The following is a 17,151-nucleotide window of genomic DNA, read 5'->3' as shown; positions in this document are numbered from 1 at the left end:
TAGGAAGTGACTATATGGAGTAATTGAAGTTCCTTTATTCACGCAATTTTTTTCTATTCTAGTAACCAGGCGATATAACTACATATTATGAAATAGAAAGTATTCATGGTAAGTGTTATGTCCTTAGCTATACGATTATTAAAAAATACGATTGCCAATTTAAATATGCTGACTTATACAACCAAACCAATGACGCATACAGCAGTACAGGCAGCCTAGAGTTCCGATTGGTCCTTTTCCCGCCTAGCCCTACATGTTAAGCCCAGAACGCCAATGTCAGACTTCGCGATAGGAATCATACATTTCAGACAAACCAGACCACATCGTACCATAAAATAGAAAATAATATTTGTACATGTTCAAGTCAAAAGTGTTTGTGATTGTGAGAAGCTATTACTAATTGATTAGGAATGTCTCAAGAATAGTAAATCGTATGATAATAGTGAAAAAGTCAAATAAAAGCTTATAATGTAAGGAATATGAATATACACATAGCACAGTCACTTAGTAGTCATACAATAAGAATATACGTATAATATTTGTCCATAAGTAATTCCTAACGATTACCATTCATTTATTCTCGTCCGGATATAACAATACGATTTATCCAGAGTTTGATAAGCTTAAAAATTATCATAAACTACAACGAACTGCGATGAATTTTTGCGTAGTAAGAAATATTCATTCACTGACTTCAGGCATATCTCTCTGTTTCTCTAGTGAACATTCTAGAAACAGGTGTTGACAGTAGTAAAGTTTTTACTCGATCCTTAGTATTCAATGTATAAAAAACACTAAATAACCAAATATCAAAAGCAGTTCAATCAATAACCATTCCATAGATACCAGATCTGGAAATAACAAGACATTATGAACAAATTAAAAAGCATTTGTCATTAAACAAATGAGCAGCCAATATTTTCCACATTATTTAACTGAACATTTATATCAGATGTATTGTGGAATCTGACACAAGTGTTTCGTTCTATATAACACTCACCAGCTAGTTGACTATTCTTGTAGATCAGTATTGATGTTCACATTGCTACTTGAAATCAATAGCTTTCGCTTCAAATGCTCAATGAGTTATTCATCGAGTTACTGGGTTCAGTGAAATATAATTTGAATTCACAAATAAGAACATTTAATTCCAACTTAATTACCATTACTAAAATGCTTACATATTCTAATCAAAATTGCTTATAGATTAAATAAACAAAAATATTATTTCTATGTTGAACAATAACATGTTATACACAATAGTACAATAGTTTAATATTAATATTACTATTAGCTGATGTCATTCTTGGTATTACAGTAAAGTTATTTCCAGTGAATTCAATTCATTCAAATTTAAAACAAGAAAAAAGGGGCTCATTTAATTCGCTTTCTTAGATACCTATACATTGATGATGCAAAGTATAGTTAAGGGATACAGTGTATAAATCTTGAATAAATAGATTCAAATTAATAGAAAATGTGAGATAAACAAATTAATTTCATAGAATCTATATAAAATAGAATGATATATATAGTAAGAATTATCATAATAAGGATATAGCAGTGTGTCCATAGATTTTTACGAGATATGCACCGAGGTAAAATAATAAAAGAAGGGAGGACAGACTTAGGAATAATTAGTAACATATGAAGATACATTAAATACACATAAACATGGACATTAGTATAAATTGGACTTTTTATGTAAACAAATGAAAAGTTGAATATGTAGTTGATAGGAATAAAAGAATAAAATATATGCTGTATCGCATTGATTTACTTTAAGTCATGATGAAAAAGGTGTTAATACCGGAAAACTCGTCACGACGACACCGTTGAAATTGGGTAGCTAATTGTTATAACTGTGGAGTAATTGCTGTTATATACGCATCGACCCGATGGAGCTCGTAGTTTAACTGGGTTTATTTGACAATCGAGAACTACTTCAATTCCTTAATCCTATAGCTTAAATACTGGGAAACGGGAACCATGACAATACCCACGAAGTAAAGTGAAGACACAAAAGACTGGTGTAAGTGAAGATTTACTGACTCGCCAAGAACATGTCTTCAAACAAGTCATAAAATCACATCATCATTAGACCGAAATACAACCATTTATAAACACTAATTTTTACGCACACTTAATAGTATCACATGAAGGAGAAATACATAGTTACTGCAAAAACATCTAGTTCACTCGAGTTCATACCTGTCACCCAGGCCGAAATTCAGAACGAACTGATACAAATATTACTGACCTAAATAATGTCATCTCCTTATCCTCTCATATCACAAAAAATAATTGTAAAGATGCAACCGATAATCTAGACAGTAATAAAATTTAACGATAATCATTTTATTCTATACAGTATAACAGCGAAGATCCCTTGTTTCAGTTGCTGTGTCCTGACTATTCGTTTTGGCTGTTATTGATCAGCAGTGTTTTCGCTCTTTTCAAACATCTCAGATTCAATATATTTGAAAGATTACCGAACACGAAATGACATAGTTGAAGAATTTTTATGTACTCATACAATTTTGTTTGTATCTATCGTACAGAACTTTTAGAATCCGTTGGAACACTTTTATTTGTTTCTTAGAATTTATTTAAAACAAGTGTTGGTTAGTTAAATTTGAGTTATAAGGTATGTGCAAGTCACTCAACTTGGTCAATACAGATAAGCATAAGCAGGATTATCTTTTTTTCATTTAGAAACATTATTCACACATCAGTTTATTCGGGAAGAATAATGAAAATTAATTACGATATTCTACAAGAACAATTAGTTTAGGTTCCTGTCTTTCATGAAGAAAAAATAATAATCCGTTTATTTTCGAAGAAAATAATTGAAGGGAGTCAACAAAAAATTTCGGGCTTAGATTTCGTGTTATTCGGACTTGACATGCATGACATTGGTTACTATTCAGCGATCAATCAATAGTACATACATTTTAGTCATACAGAAGATCGATTACGGTCGGAATAGAACAGTAGTAACACCTCTGGTTGCGAATCTTGGTGATACTAGATTGAATCAGACGGGGAATATTAGTTTCTTCAAAATTACACGCACACTTTTTTGACAAGTTCCGAATAGCACGAAATCTAGGTTCAGAGTACTCTATCAACATCCTCTAACCACCTTACATTTCCCTACTCGGTTATTCTTTGAAGAAATGAGAGGGGATTACAATTGAATTTATCGATTAAAAGTAATGTGACAGAAAGACATGTTATGGGCACAAAACTAATCGCAAACGTTTGCAGATAACAACGAATATAAAATGATTACTATTGAATAAAAAAATACAATCTTATGTGAATGAGTTATTAGAATATAGGATGTAAAACAGAAATGCTATTGTAATATCTTATAATATAACTGAACATAGACTGAATATAGAAATTATTAGCAATATGGCACTGATGACAGATAATCTCTCAACAATACTACATTATGCATAAAAACTAGACTTATGATTGCCCCCGATGTATTTTCTTGGGTTCCCTATAACGGTGCCAAGATTTATAGTTTTTAAATAACATATAAAACATTGATTGCAATTACTACTTTTGAAAAATGAAAAATAATAAGTGTACCACTAATAAAAAGACAGAAACGAACGCCATTCACCATGATAAGATAGACAGAATTGAGAAAGAAGCTATTTTTACCCATTAGCCAATACAAATCACCTATGTTATGATTGATTTTCTTTTGGATTCTATCAAAACCATTACAATAACACCAAATATAATATTTTGTTATTATTATTACATTATTTATAGGACCATGTATATGACTACTTGTTCAAATGATTGAACATGGAAAAAGAAACATCCAGCATCTAGAAAAGTTAAGACATTTAAAACACTTTCCTCTCCAGCTATATGAACTTATGAATAGCAATTAAAGTAAGGAGATTGATGAGTAACCAGTTTATATATACATATATATATTGAATGTTCAATGACTGTTTTCTTTTGCTAAATTCCAAAATAGAAATATAATAGACATGATTTGTTTACTTAGTACACCATATATTATCATCTAGTTTTTGGATTATTACTGATTTAATAAAGAATTCCAATATAAAGTAAAATGTTGGCGTACAGATAAGGAATGATATTTCATAAAACGTTGTTCAGAAGTGAATACAAAGCAGAGTAAGAATAAATGTGGGAGCGAGAAAAGCATTGTGAGCAGAAAACGTTACAGTATGGCTGTAAAAGGTCGGATCTACAACGTGTCGGTGAGAGCAGTTTTGCTCTATGTTTGTGAAACCTGGCCTCTCTGAGTTAAGGGTGTTAGACGTCTCTTTGTGTTCGATCATCGTTGTCTCCGAAGGATTGCTGACATCCAGTGGTAACACCATGTTAGTAATGCAGAGGTTCGGCATCGTGTGTTCGGGTGCAGAGACGACAACCCAATTGGTGTCACCATCTTGAAACACCGACTTCGGTGGCGTGGACATGTTCTACGAATGTCGTCCCAGAGAATTCCACGTCGTGCATTAATTTCCGACGCTGGGACTGGTTGGAAAAAGCAGAGAGGTGGTCAGTGTATGACATGGTGTCGTGGTATGAAAGAAAGCTGCAAAGGTCTGGCTTCTGTTGGTCCTTCACGACTCCCTGGCTGGGGTCCGAGAGATGGTGCTACACAGTGGCTAGAGACGTTATTAGATATGTCTCAGAATAGAAGCCAATGGCGATCCTGTTGTAACCTTCTTTTACTTTCTGCATAAAGAGTGGTTATAACCTCCTTAACTTAGAGAGTTCTTATGGTCGTACATTTCAGTTTCCCTCACCATTACTTTTTTTAATATGCATCTTACCCCTTTCTCTCCCCATTTTCATTGTTTTGTGTGACGCATATATATCTGGTCTCCTCTTACACCAATATTTATGTGTTTAAATAAATAAATAAAGAATAAATGTGACTTATACCAAGTCACAATACCAAGTGACAATACCAAGATTGGACTTGATGGTTTTTCAAATAAATTGAACATTGGGTAGAGGGTTAACAATAAATATATATATTTTATATCTCAATGATTAAGAAAATTGTATTTCTAACGTTTCGTGACTTAATATAAGCCACACAAGTTTAAACTTGTGTTAATTTAATTTCACTTATTTATTTACTATGAAGAAGTGATTTACACTAAGTCACGAAACGTTAGAAATACAATTTTTTCTACTCAATGGGATATAACATAAAATATATTAATTATTAAATGTCATTTATTTTTCGAAGTTGAGAAAGAAATATAAACCTGTGCATGAAAACTAGCTAAAATCATAGAATGACGATTAGGAATAATGATTATTACTTAAAGGTGTTGTGTAAACTCTTATACAATATGCATTTAAGTTAACTTATCTTCACATTACACTCTATTCAAGTTAAAGAAGGAAAGAACTAGTTTGTTTGTTATATTAGCTGTCTAGTATACATTTCCCTACTACTCGTCATTTCAAAATTAAGATCGGAAACTTAATTTCTATTTCTTGAATTAATTCAAACATGGGTCAGTGGATGACTGAAGTTCCATGTAAGAAATCATCTTTCATAGAACTCTCAAATGTTCGTCGGTAGGTTGATGTGGAAGACTGTCAGGTTAGACAATAACGTAGAATACATTTAAAAATACTGTTGACTAATCATAAGTGGGAAAACGCATACAAACGATCCCCATCATAGTCTTGACAGTAAGAGACTCTGAAGACGTCATTGTTGCGTCCAATAAGTTTACCCACAGTCTGTGTTCACATACTTGTTATTATAACAACATTCATACACTTCGCCTGTTGAAATAAGACTAACATATTTTGTCAAAACTCATAATTAATTTCATCTGAGCTCCAATCAGTAGAAGAATAGTTCGAAGTCATATATATATATATATATATATATATGAGATTAGGTAAACAGTTATACTTGGATATTAGTTGCATATCGCAACAACACAACAGACATTTCATGAATTAGGATTTCAGAATTGGATTACAAAGCTTGATCGTTTTGTGTATTATTATTTCGTTTAAACGTTAAAAGCTTCACTGTGTAGTTGGTATTTCGTCAGTAACTATTGCAGAGTAGAAAATTGTATGGGTGTGTGAGTGTGATGAAGTTATTAACGAGATAAAAATAAACTGATGATTGTAAGCGTGATTCATAGATTGCCTGAAGGAAGCGGGCGACTAACACCTGTCAGTCAATCATTGCTTTAGATTTTACATCTTCTTAAAGTGTCTGGAAGCAAGGTTGATTAATGTTGCCTGACTCCATAATCCAAGAGTGACAGACTTTACATTGATCACATATAATCCTTTCACAGGTCAAAGAGACTGAGGATTTTCGTCAGTTATCTAGAGAACCTCTGCTATAGAGAAAAACGTGATATACAGCACTTAGAAGAAAACTTTCTAGTTTTGTATTTCAATAGACGGGAGACCGTATAGCTACGAATCCCCGTTGTTTATTTGAGGATGAATGTGCTAAATTGATGTTTGTAGACTCAAACTAAAATATATCTCGGAGTTGAAACTAGATTCTTCAGAAATGAGAAAAAAAGATACAAAAAATATGATTTCTGAATAATTTTCATGTAATACACCGATCTTTCAAAGTACATAACGGTCGCCTTCACTTTAACACTTACGCAGTATCAAAAGTTATATAAAACTTGTATCCATTATTACTTCCAGGAGGAATACTTTCTGAACTATGTCAACGTATATTTACAGTAAAAATGTCATTCTGTTCTATAGCACCACTTATGGGCTCAAACACTAGCACAAAACTAGAGTTCATAACCGAAAGTTCATTGTACAATTACAAATAAAGTTTAATGAAAATCAATAGTCTAGATGTAACACGTAAGTAAACAACAGAATGCACGTCACAACTTGAAGGTGGCAACATATTTCCAAAAATAAAACAAAACCCAAACTAGAAATAAATAGTTTGCTGAGAACAAATACTATTGTTAGAAACAAGTGAAAACCATAAAGAGTACACAAGTTAGTTCGTTCATTAAATAGATGTAACAAAATAGAACTGTAATATGTATTGGATGTTTCAGACATAATATTTATGGTTCACACTTAAATTACTTATATCCTGTTTTAAACACATTGCGTTGGGAATTGGAAGCAGATATCAAAAGAATGGATAGCAACTGGAAAGGATCGCTCAGGATAGAGTTCGATGGAGAACGCTAGTCAGTGGCCTATGTTCCTCTACGGGAGGTGACAGGAGTAAGTGTTTTAAACTTGGATATTTATCCTGAAGTATAGTTTTACATGGCATAACAGAATTTTCATGATACAACTTAGAAAAACACGAAAATATTCATTATTCACATTGCCAATAACCTAGCTAATTACGTTTATTTTCAGTTAATTAAAACAAATAAACTTATTAGAAAAGAGAATAAAAATTAAACTACACCACATACAGACAAAAATTCTTAAGGAACAAAGTTTACATGGGTTCTATCACATGCCAACTGAAAAACGAAAGGAGAAAAACATCGATTTGTGTTTCAAAAGTGATCAAAAATGATAATGAAAATATAGACAGAATTATAAGAAGGGGGTTTTGTGGAGATTTTAGTAATTTTATAGTTGAAATCATCAGTCAATTGAAGCTAGACCACCATGGAAAATCTGGAAGCACTGGACGGCCATTTCGTCATATTGTGGGACTCCTAAGTAATGCAAATCCACGATCCCGCCTCGCGAGCGCTTAACCTCTAGAGCACTGAGCCGGCATCCAACGGTGTTAATGTCTAGCTTCAACCAATCCACGAAATTGAGCAACCATCCACCGTCCACAGAATTCAGTTTTTAACAGATCAATTGAAATCAAAGCACTACTGACCAGTTTATAAATAAATGGAATGATAAATCAACTAGATAAGTAAACTGAATGAAAGGAAGAGAGGAAGGAAATAAGCAAACGAAGAAGGCAAAAGATTTTTGTATGACAGTAAACATACATGTCACGCAGAAAGAAATACACAAACACAGATTCATCTAAAACTTAAACTCAAAAATACATTTGTTGGACAAAAGCGTCAATGTTAAACAAACCTAAATCTCTTTTAACTGATAGAGTTTTAATTGGTGAACCAGCATATTAGTACTCGAAAGAAATTGAATTACGATGATGATGAAACAAAATTTTGTGGATTAAAGAGAGAAAAGATTAAGTCTCAACTAGATTAATGCATTTCCGCTTCATAGACTTTAAATCTGAACAGAAACTGAATAATTAGAGTACTAAACAGGAATATATAAAAACTGAGAAAAGCAGAAAGAACTGGCAGGATATGTAACTAAGCCTTGGTAGTTATGGCCATATCAAGCAATGTTATTCAGAATAAAACCAGTAAGATGGTTTTCCATAGGTGATTTGTTCACAACTGGTGATCATTGTATTTTTGATTATCGAACTAGAGTCATAGAAATAGTGAAATATATTTCATTTTACGCTTCACAAGTCCATTATATATCGAGTGTTCTAATCTTAACTTTCAAGACGTTAGTAAAACTAGTCGGTCAGAGACAACTTAAAGAATTAAGTTTCTAGCATCTATAGGATGAACTGAAAAGTTCCTGACAAAAGGATAAAGCAGAAACAACGTAGGAACTAGAATGGTTATTTAGCTACCCAAGTTGTGCACTTCACACCAGCCCAATGAAGATAAACTAGCACCTATGGTCAAATAACGAAAGTCTACAGATTACTCTTAGTTTTCGTGATCACCATTTTAAAAACGAAAGTGTGAGACAGTGAGTATAGGTATCAGATATATCGAGACCTCTGGTGAGCAGAAGGATACTGTATATAGAATACACATCATGAGAGTATAGCTGCTATGTGTTATGTGAGTGGTCGACCAGTTTGGGCACCTGGGTAGTATCACAGCCCTCATATATCTGGTGCCCTTTTGTACCAATCTTTATGGGTTTAAATAAATAAATAAATAAACCAATGTAAAAATAATTTTCTATGAGTTCGTTTGCAAAAATCCTGACCATAGTCACTACGCTGACGAAGTAGTCAGACTTGCTGTTTATGAGAACACAACTCGGCTCTATTGGCTCTTGTGACTCTACTATGTTAGAAAGATTTGATGGTGACCCCAATCACCTATCACAATGTTAAATTTAGAACCTCTAAGCTCCAGATATATGGATTTATTCTTTATGCCAATGAATCCAAATAAAAAGGTCACTGAAATGTTTTTATGAAAATAATAAACAAACACCTTTCCTAAGTGACACGCTACACAATTGTTACACAATATTGATTAAGTAAGATCAAAAATTTCGACATTGGCAGTTCTAGGGTTAATGTCGGTCCCAAGCCCGAATAAAGGAAGAGGGCTGAGGATGGAGTCTGCAACCTTATCCCGTAGAAAAACCTTGCTAAAAAACGTTAACCACTAAGTAAGTAAGATCAAAAATTACCATAAAACACTGCAAAACATCATGTAAGTTATGATAATATACTGTAGTTACATCAGCTTTGATTATCTACAATTTGTATGTTGTACAGCTTTGAGTACTACATAACACTTTTTTATAAAATGACGAAAAATTGCAAATATGTGAACAGCATTTTATATTTCTTCCAGGAATATGGAACCGTATACAAAAAATCTCACTAAAGTAAGCCAACTCCTGATTCCAATTCCTCGAAACTATAAACATTGGATCTCCAGTTGAACCACTCCGTTATATTCCAGTGACAAACATTTTAGAAGTAAATTAACACATTGGCTAATTTGGTTTATAACTAAGTATTGTGAATGCTAATATCATCACAAAGGGTTATGTTGTTGATAAGAAAGTAATTTGGATAGAACTGGAAGTCAACAATTAACATCCCATTCATTCTTTTCCCTCGCCAACCTTAAACATATGATTGAGCAATATCGTGCAACTGTGAACAAATAATCCATTAATCTAAGTTGTTTTTACTGTAATAAAAAATATTGATTACACCAGAGACACTGATTTACATGAAATATGAAATAGAGTAGTATTTTAAAGTCTTAGGATCAGTCAGCTACAACATAGGACCAGGCACGTTTATGCATCGGTCCAAGTTGCCATACCTCATTAGTACAACAAGATCAACACATGATTCATAGAAGTAGTTACTTCAATAGTAATAATATATAAAAGAAAGATTGTATATAAGGATATAGCACAGGAAGAAGGACAGATATGAAGCAATTTTAATCTCAAGGTTTAAGGGAAGATAAAGATACACCTACTCCATTGTGATCGATTCTGAGCCCTGTCACCTAGAGTCTCCATTCATTGGTTACGATAGTCACGTGGACCCCAACCAAGTAGTCTGCATCTGCCAACATGGCTCAGACTAGAAGAAAAAGTCTTAGGATATCATTTCACTGATACGATAATAAGTAACACTATTATATAAAAAAAGTAAAAATTAACAACAAGATTGTAGAACATACTTCATCAAATTTCCCTTGACTTTGACAAAGTAAAGCCAAATTGTTCAACTGTTTTGCTACATCCAAATGATCTGCACCTAATAACTTTCAGACAGAAAAAAAACGAAATGGTATAAACAAAAGTGATAGATACTAAGATATAGTTTCTATTATCAAAATAAACAAATCATAAAATTCATTTTAATTAGACTGACTATGAGAATTCGATGAATCTGAAGATATAGTTCACTATAGACAAGAAAAGGTATTTGAAGTCAGTGTGTAGTGAATGATTATTTGGTCTTATTTAAATGTTTCATAAGTAATGTGTTCAAAAATAGATTTGTTCAAAGTCCTAATGGTAGAATTTTTAAATTTTAGACGATGAAAGGGGAATATTTACTAAATGACTGTAGTGGACAATAAGTGAACGACTCAATGTAATGACCCATCTCTAGTTAAAAAAATGAGAATTATTAAGAAAAATCCCATTTTGGAAAAGTAGTGTCATTCTCAACAAATAATGATGACATTAAAGAATGGTAGTGATAAATCTTGAGTTACATTACTTAATTATAATCCAATAACTGGATGATCAAAGATTAGCTGTAAAACTTGAAAATCATGATCTCGAGGGTGATCGATGATATAAAGGGATGACTATTTCTGAGACAGGAAGAAATAACTGCTCAATCAATAATGAATTTTAATGCCGTTCCAATTTGGCAAGCCCTCACACGAAATCCTGAAGGTCAAAGGAGAAGAGGAAGACCAAAGAACACATTACGCCGAGAAATAGAGACAGACATGAGAAGAATGAACAAAAATTGGATAGAACTAGAAAGGAAGGCTCAGGACAGAGTGGGTTGGACAATGCTGGTCGGCGGCCTATGCTCCATTGGGAGTAACAGGCGTAAGTAATGCCGTTTCAATTTAAAACTGACTTCAAAAAATAATGGCTAACTTTAATGTTTACTAAAAACCAAAAGCACAAATTATTCATGATCATCATTTCATCAACATGATATTAAAATAAGATTTTCTTTTAACACTAATATGCACCGATAAAATGGTAGTCAACTGTAACGAGAATATTGGTTAAAATAAACCATCCCACGTATTTATTCTAAGATTCAGTACGATTAAGAAATGTCTATTATTGACCCCCAAAGATTTTATTCTAAAACTAAGTAATATACTAAGAAATACTATTCCAACACTGAATTGTGAATGATATGAAAATAAATGGTATAAATAATCTACTAATTACCATATTTACTCCTGTTTCAGTCACACAATATATGAGATTTACTGATACTATTACATACACTTACACTGAAACATTTGAAGTGGAGTTTGAGCTTATGATCCAATAGTTAGAAGTCCACTACTCTAACCAACATTTCATAAATATTAGATATATTAAAGTATTGAGTTACTATAGTTGAAAGCGTGAGTCAATTGAAGCTAGACCACCAGGGAAAACCTGGAAGCACTGGACGGCCGTTTTATCCTATTGTGGGACTCCTCAGCAGTGCATATCCACGACCTCGCCTCGCGAGACTCGAACCCAGGACCTACCAGTCTCGCGCCAGAGCACTTAACCGATAGACCACTGAGCCGGCATCCGATGGTGTTTATGTCTAACTCCAACCAACCCACGAAGTTGAGCAACCGTTTACCAATTGTCTTCAGTGAGTTGATATCTCACAACTATAGTTGTTCAGTTTAAGGTTTAACTCAGTAATTTTGTAAGGATTTATAAACTAGACAATGGTAAGCCACGCTTAAATTATTATAGTCAATCAGTCACACAGGCAAAGTAGAACCTGGCATGTATATGAATAAGTTATAATAGCTGTCAACCAATACAAAAATAAGACGAAATGTCCCTAGTCAAAACTATAAGATTATAAGTATACAGCAATATGATCACATTTAAATCTTAAAATTAATCACATTATAGAAATAATACTAACAGGAAGTAATATTAAACCAATAAATACTGAAAGCCTAGAAGGACTGAACAATTGCTTAATTAGATTTAACAGAATATTTATCATGTGCTATCGAAAGAGCTGCTTAGATTAAAGCCATGACTCTTATAGGTTATCATCAAATCAGTAAAATCAGTATACAACAGGAAAAAACGTTTATTTTTCAACGTTATCAGAAAGTATCCACACTTACTGATATCATATGAGATTATGCATTTTTTTTCCTAAAATCTCAAGTCCCAATTTTGAACTTACATACATAAGTTAGTGATTTCCGCTTTCTTTTTCCAACTAAAAAACTGAATTCAGCCTAATCAGTTCATTGAAAACTATCAGATACAACCAATTAAACGTAACTTAACCAATCTTGTACAATTTCAACAACAACAAATGTATAACACGAACCCACCGAAATTAGAAGCAATCATTTATAAACGAGAACAACAACAATATACCTAACTAAAATGAAATAAACACAGGGTTCCGAAATCTATCGTGTGAATACAACTATTTAATTTTTTTTATCAGTAAAGGGTTGTGGAGATTGTTGAGCTTAGATTGATATCATGTATGAATTAATGTTAGACCACCATTGAAAACCCTGAAGCACTAGACGGCCATTTTGTCCTAGTATGGGACTTCTCGGCAGCGCGCATGTATGATCCCACACGCGGGACTCAAACCAAATATCTGTCCGTGCAGTGATAAAACTGAGATTTTAGATACAGTGTGTATGTGTGAATATTGATAAACCACTTTAATATAAGCAAGATTTCTATATTTCTCTTCCCACGAAATACAAATTTCTTATCGAGGAAAACTTAACAAAACAAAAAAACACTAGAAAAACAGAGAAATTATTCAATCAGCCTTGAATTTGATCAAAACAAGAAAAGTGAAGGGTAAAAACGATCAATACATGCTCTAAATAAACCAATAAAGAAAACATAGTTAAATTCACCCAAGCAATGGGATTATGTTAACAAAATAACTGAAATCTTGAAGTTGACAAAAGAAAATCAAACACAGGTGATAATCAAAACTGTGCCTGTAGCTCTTCTAGAGTTAATGCCGGTCCCAAGCTTGGGTAAAAGAAGAGGGGTGGGCATGTGGTCGGCAACCCCATCCCGTAGAAAAAAATCTTGCTGAAAAAACGCCAAGTGGGTTAAACAAACTGAATATTTTACTTTTCTTAAAATAAACACTTGAATAATTTTAAGGAGAACATATGAAATTTCAAAAATATTGATAAACTATATTGAGTGGCAAAATCAGTAAGGTAGAAAATGAAGTAGAATTAAATATTTAATGCAGCTTTTTCAGATGGATTGATTGATGAAAGTAATTAATTTCCAGATGCAGAGGAGAAGGGACTGAATAATTTGTGGATATATATTATGTTGTGATAACATTGGCTATAGAAATATGAAACCGTACAAAAAATTGAATGAATGTTTGAAACTTTTCCCGCATTGCAAATCACTTTCCAAAATCTAACATCCAGAACTAAAATATTTAGTAATATTGCGATCGTTAAGAATAAAAAACTCTAAAAAGCGATGACATAAGAGATAATGTGTGTACAGGTCGTCAAAGAAAGACATGGGAATGATTCGTCAACTGACCTATGTTTAGGGAATACATACTTTTTGGTCTGAGAACTTTAGACAATCCAGTCAAAAATCGATTGTAGCGATTTAGCTGGACCGATTCTTTATCTTCCTATAAATTCCGAATTTATTATCATTTTATGCGTTTCATTTTTTGACCTCATTCGTTCATTTTGAATTATAATTCCTATATTTATCATTTTACTGCTCTTGACGTTGTCTTCATTTTCAAAGCTTTTCACTTTGTTAACTTCCACGTTCTATGTTTAACTTTTGGGTTCCATGCGTTTCTGTCCTAGATCTTATGTTTTTTCACGACATTGATAACCTATAGTCCAACTAAACAATTATTGAATAAATCATCATCATAACACATTTTTTCAGTCGAAATAAGTGTCCTATACGTAAATTAGAACCAGCAAAGTTTAAAATTATGTTGTATTACATTATTACATGATCGGATCCAACTATAAAATACAATTGCATGATGTAAAAACGATTTATCAGATACAGATTTATGTAATCGCCTACTAGCCATACTTTACATGAGAGACGCAGTGATACTACTTTGTTGTCCAAACCGAAAATGATGGAGTGGTCACAAGTCAAATGCCTTACCTAACTGGCTCACCATTCCATTAATGTGTAATCATCACGTGAATAGATGAATATTAACATGATATTTCGTACTTCAGTACAAAGTAAACTTCTCTTATTAAAGAGAGAAGTCGATCAAACAAAATTACTGATAGTTGAAAAGAAATAGACAACAAAATAGAGACGAAATAAGATATATGGAACCAAAGGGTTTAATATACTATGTAAGCGTAATTATACACATAATGAAAACGAGAATTAAAAATGACCAAGTATAACAAAAGACAAATCAAAATATAAATCCAGTACAGCAAATGGTAGAAAATGAAAATAATTAATTATTTGACAGCTACTGTTAACAGTGATATTTTACAGCAATAATCCTAAATTATTTTTCAGATTAATAGTTAATACAGCAACCAAGACCCATTGCACTGCAAAGTTAAAACCTTTCAGATATTAAATCACAATGAATAAAATGATTGAGTATAATAAGTTCAGTGAGCTATAAACAGTAAGTTACACAGTAACATATAATGACCTAATTAAATTTAAATCTGGAAGTGTTAAATATATGCGCTGAAAAAACCATTGTGTACCTTGATTTTGAGATGTAGAAGAAAACAGGAATAAAAAATACTGCGGGCATGCTAGGTATAGAACGAAATAATTTCCCGATATTTTACAACTCGTTTATTCTACAAGGTTATATTGATTTGTTATGAAAATGGGGGAGTACTAGTCCCTTAAAATAATAGTTGATAACAATAATATCAAACTTAACTCGGCTAAACAAGATAATATTCCTCATTATATTCGAGAAAACTACGTATACAGTCTGCCTGAAGAATACACAAACTGAGGATTTGAAAACATACTCTCGTTTATAAGAATTAGAGTATATCGACTTCATCATTTCCGAACTACTGACTATTTGTGCAAATACTCTTTTCTCATCCCTATTTAAACTGTTCCAGACACCTAAAGGTATTCAAAAATTAGTCATTTAATTGCTTCGTCTTACAATTATATGAACAGACGATTTTCCTAAGTTCAGTTGATCATCAACCATACGAATAATAAACTGTTGAGTAGAAAAAACAGAAAATACAAGAAGCTGACTACTGTCCCGGCATTGCATCATTTTCTCAGTATTTAAGGTCTTCATGGGAAAACTTGATTATTTTGAAAAGAACGAATTTGTTCAATACGGTAAATCTGTACACAAATCTCAACATTTTAAGAACTTTCCGGATTCGTATATTTATTGGATAGATTATGTACAAGCATAGAACAATGGAAAATTTATTTACAGAAATAGAATGAACGCAACTAAAGGAAAAATAAATAGAAAACTCAAGGAAAATTTAATCTCTTTTCTTTATTAAACCTTAAATGTGAATCAAGGAAAGAAAATTAGGACATAATAGCTAATTGGCAAAAATTTAGATGTGTATTTTTTTTTCTTTTCAAATCAGTGAATTTAGTCAGTTTTTGAACTAACTAAGTGTTTAACCAGGCAGCGCATTACTCCGATTATGCTGCGCTAATGATCAACCTATGTATGCAGTGTCAACATTCAACTACCCAAAACGCCATAGTAAATATAACTTTTAGTAAATCTTTAAAAAGTATGGTACACACGAACTATTATGAAATACATAGCAATCTTTTTAAGATTAGATCAAGAACTAAGCAAAATTTGCGCCCATAGTTTCATTGATCATAAAAAAGAGAAAACAGTGAATCACTCTGACAACTGTCAATTAGATATACAAAAATCAGGAATAAAATGAGTCAAACAGTCAAAAAATGACATTAAAAAAAATTTATTTGCTTGTTTCTTCGAAAGTGAAAACTTCTAAACAAGTGTTTTATTCTCGAAATTCTCCCGATGATGTACGGTAATCTGACTTAACATAGCGTTATCAGAAATCAAGATACACAAGGACTTCAAACTATATGACTAACCACCACCAGCTTCTACTGACACTAATTTGGGCACCGCCATGTTTGCAAACACAATAAAGTTCATGTTGATCTCAGATTTTATACACTTTTTCGGGTCAACACTATTCTCCATATACATCACTAATTAGCAGGACTGAATAATTCTTTTTAAAATGAGTATTGTGAACTATAGTAACAATTATAACTACTATTATTATCATTACCATTATTATTAGTATTTTAAGACTGTTATTTTACACGAAGAAACAAATAGTGAACATTTTTGCAGAAATAAGAAACAAAAATCTACTCTTTTAATTGAAGAAACATTTTCATGGAAAAATCATGCAAAAACATGTATATTCCTGTAAACCTATACATAGTTCAAACTAGAATACCATACATCTCACAGAATATGTTAATTTCAGTGTGACTTTTGATCAACAATTGAATATATATATATAAGTATATATATATATATATATATATATCATGAGTATTACATGAATT

At 32.3% G+C, this 17,151-nt stretch overlaps 1 protein-coding gene across 1 annotated transcript in view; it reads right to left on the bottom strand.

Annotated features, from left to right (window-relative positions):
- The window catches only part of Smp_139760 (kinesin-like protein), a gene marked incomplete at its 3' end in the record, with an annotated part of 47,957 nt that overhangs the window by 22,739 nt on the left and 8,067 nt on the right, over window positions 1–17,151 (bottom strand). The window contains exon 8 of the mRNA XM_018790072.1: window positions 10,509–10,592. Coding sequence (XP_018655452.1) covers window positions 10,509–10,592 — 84 coding nt within the window. The remainder of the gene's footprint in view (window positions 1–10,508; window positions 10,593–17,151) is intronic.

The sequence above is a fragment of the Schistosoma mansoni genome, chromosome W (genome assembly GCF_000237925.1).
Source record: "Schistosoma mansoni strain Puerto Rico chromosome W, complete genome".
Classification (NCBI taxonomy): domain Eukaryota; kingdom Metazoa; phylum Platyhelminthes; class Trematoda; order Strigeidida; family Schistosomatidae; genus Schistosoma; species Schistosoma mansoni.
This window is presented reverse-complemented; position numbering and strand designations above follow the sequence as displayed.